Here is a 2,903-nt window from a genome sequence, read left to right as displayed (position 1 = left end):
CCCTTCCCACCCAAACCAGTCCGTGATTCTAGGTGGGTTGTTTCGGGTTTCTCCTCTGTAAAGAAAAGGTTCCTGAGATGCAGCCGGGACTGGCAGTCTTCTGGCCAGTGACTTACATTTTGTATCGCATCAGGGTAACTCAGATGCCCAGGATTAAAGTAGCTTCTCCCATGAACAGCAAGGCATTCCGGGAGAACTTGTGGAGCTCAATGGGATTTTTGAGTGAAGCAGGTGTGGAGGGAGGCAAAACAAAGTTGAGATGCAGGGAGGATCCAAGACCACGAGCTACTCCTGTGGCTGTGGTGGACTGCTGTCCCCAGAACAGACCAGCAGCCTCACACAGTCGCAGTTTGTTGGCTGTAACAGGCTGTGTGAAGGAGTTATTCAATAAAGTGTGTTGGGACTGATGAAGAATCAGCTGTGGTGCTCGTCAGCCACCTGCAGAAACAGGAAGGTGACCTCTGAAGTTAGAAGAGTCTTCTCAGTTCCTGCCAAAAGAACAACAAAAAAAGCAGCTTTTTTTCTGTCTCGCAGCCTCCCCTGGGCTGTATAGCTCTGCTGGGTTTCCTTGTTTCCTGTTAACCCCACACGAGCAACTGGAGATGGGCCCAGACGGTGGCCAGAGCTTTCTCCAAGCTCTGCGTAGGCAGAGCAGGCTGAGGGCCTTGTCCATAGTGTCGTCGTTGTTCTGTGCTGCCTGCACTTGTCATCCTGGCGGCTCTCAGGAGTGGGTGGACAACTTTTAAGCCCTGTAGTACCGGCTGTGGGTCGCAGGTTCTAATGGCAGCACTGTCGCTAAACCTCCAGGAGTGACTGGGGTTCCCGGTCCAGGGGCAGCAGACCTCACATAAAAACTTACTGCTGTGCGGGAACGTTAACCTCAACACATTCTTTTGGCTTCCCCGTTCTTGTCTTAGATGTGACAGATGAGATGCTGAGCTTCTTCCTCACTCTGTTCCAAGGCCTGAGGGTGCAGATGGGAGGGCCTTTCACCGAGCAGATCATACAGACCTTCCTAAACATGTTCACCAGGTACTGTCCCACCTTGGTCACTTCTTTCTTATCCCTCGCGGTGATTTATTTTAGGAAGCTGCTCACACAGCAGGTCCCTGCCCTAAGGAGCGTGGTGTTTCCAACTCCTTTGTGTCATGTCCCAGGACTAAATCTGAGCAAAACGCTTCCAAGTCTGGAGTGGCCCAGGCCAAGCCCATCAATCACACGTGCCATTGTGCACCTCCAGCTCTCCCACGGACTTTCTGGAAGTGTGTGATGTTCAGCTGGACTCTCTCATTGCCTGTTAGCTCCTACCCAAGTCTGAGGTGCCCCAGCTATCACCTCCACTTTTGTAGGGGTCTGTCATCAATCCTCAGTCAAAACCTAGCTCCCTCCTGTGCCTTAATGAGCTTGGTCTGTATCAGTGGAGCAAGTTCAGGGGTGTGAGCTGCGTTCCTGGCAGCTGGGGGAGTGTGCAGATCTCTGGGAAGGTCCCTGTGCAACAGCTGTTCTTGTCACAGGGAGCAGCTGGCGGAGAGCATCCTCCACGAGGGCAGCACTGGCTGCCGAGTGGTGGAGAAGTTTCTGAAAATACTGCAAGTGGTGGTGCAAGAGCCAGGTCAAGTGTTCAAGCCGTTTCTCCCCAGTGTCATCTCGCTGTGCATGGAGCAGGTCTACCCCATCATCGCAGAGGTAGGGCTGCCCTCACACGAGGGGAAGGGAGAGGGGTATGGGAAGGGAAGGCTTTGCTGGGGGGTGGGGAGCAATGGAGCTTTTGGCTTTCCAAGAGCTGTAAATGTCAGTCCCTGTGCAGGGAAAACTGGGTGGCTGGTCAGTGGGAATGGGAAGCAGTGGGTGGAGGGTTTGTCAGGAAGTGACACGAGAGGCTAAAACGTACAGACAGGCTCAAAGCGGGGGGTAGAACTCAGAACTCGGTGGTGTGTCCTTAGCTGAGCCAACAGCTGCTGAGCGTGGTGCCTTCCACAGGAGGAAACACTTTGATGCTCTGGTGCCCTGGCTGCGAGACGCTGCCCTGGGTGGCTGCCTGACAGGGTGCTGCTGGCAGTGGGGGTGAGGGGGATTCCCTCAGCCCTGCTCTGACTTGTCGGTTCGCTCCTCCTAGCGCTCGTCTCCTGACGTGAAAGCAGAGTTGTTCGAGCTGCTTTTCCGGGTCCTCCACCATAACTGGCGGTACTTCTTCAAATCCAGCGTGTTGGCTAGTGTCCAGCGAGGAGTAGCAGAAGAGCAGATGGAGAACGAAGCACAGTTCAGTGCCATCATGCAGGTAACTCGGCTCCTCCCGTGGCTGTCCAGGACACTTTCTGCAGCGGAGCATATGCTGCTGCTGGCACTGCTTCAAACGAGGGGGTGGCGGGGGTGGGGCTAGGCTATGCCTGGAGTGAGGCCTTGCCTTCAGGAACCACTGAAAATCCAAGTACTTGCAGAAGAGTCTTGCTCACAAGGCGCAGTGCCTGAGTGCGCGGGGAAGCGAGCCGGGAGGAAGGGATGTTAATTCCTTTCCGTGCCTCATCCCACATGGGTTCTCCTCCCCCTCCACTCTGCCCCAGTGAGGCCCCAGCTGGAGTCCTCTGTCCAGTTCTGGGCTCCCCAGCTCAAGAGAGACAAGGAGCTGCTGGAGAGAGTCCAGGGAAGGCTGTGAGGATGAGGAGGGGCTGGAGCAGCTCTGTGCTGGGGAAAGGCTGAGGGACCTGGGGCTGTTCAGCTGGAGAAGAGCAGCCTGACAGGGGACCTCCTCAATGTGACCAACAGCTAAAGGGGGGTCAGGAGGATGGGCCAGACTCTGCCCAGTGGTGCCCAGTGACAGGACAAGGGCCAACGGGTACAAACTGGAACAGATATTCAAAAGCCACCAGGACTTTATCCTGTGCAATCTGCTGGAGGCAAACCAC

At 55.4% G+C, this 2,903-nt stretch overlaps 1 protein-coding gene across 1 annotated transcript in view; it reads left to right on the top strand.

Moving 5' to 3' along the window:
* Positions 1-917: 917 nt before the first annotated feature.
* The window catches only part of LOC104496086 (exportin-6-like), a gene marked incomplete at its 5' end in the record, with an annotated part of 6,294 nt that continues 4,308 nt past the window's right edge, over positions 918-2,903 (top strand). Inside the window, 3 exons of the mRNA XM_010139160.1 lie at positions 918-1,032; positions 1,515-1,686; positions 2,117-2,278. Of these exons, the coding sequence (XP_010137462.1) occupies positions 918-1,032; positions 1,515-1,686; positions 2,117-2,278 (449 nt within the window). The remainder of the gene's footprint in view (positions 1,033-1,514; positions 1,687-2,116; positions 2,279-2,903) is intronic.

Source organism: Buceros rhinoceros, unplaced genomic scaffold, assembly GCF_000710305.1.
Source record: "Buceros rhinoceros silvestris isolate BGI_N320 unplaced genomic scaffold, ASM71030v1 scaffold38686, whole genome shotgun sequence".
Taxonomy (NCBI): Eukaryota; Metazoa; Chordata; class Aves; order Bucerotiformes; family Bucerotidae; genus Buceros; species Buceros rhinoceros.
This window is presented reverse-complemented; position numbering and strand designations above follow the sequence as displayed.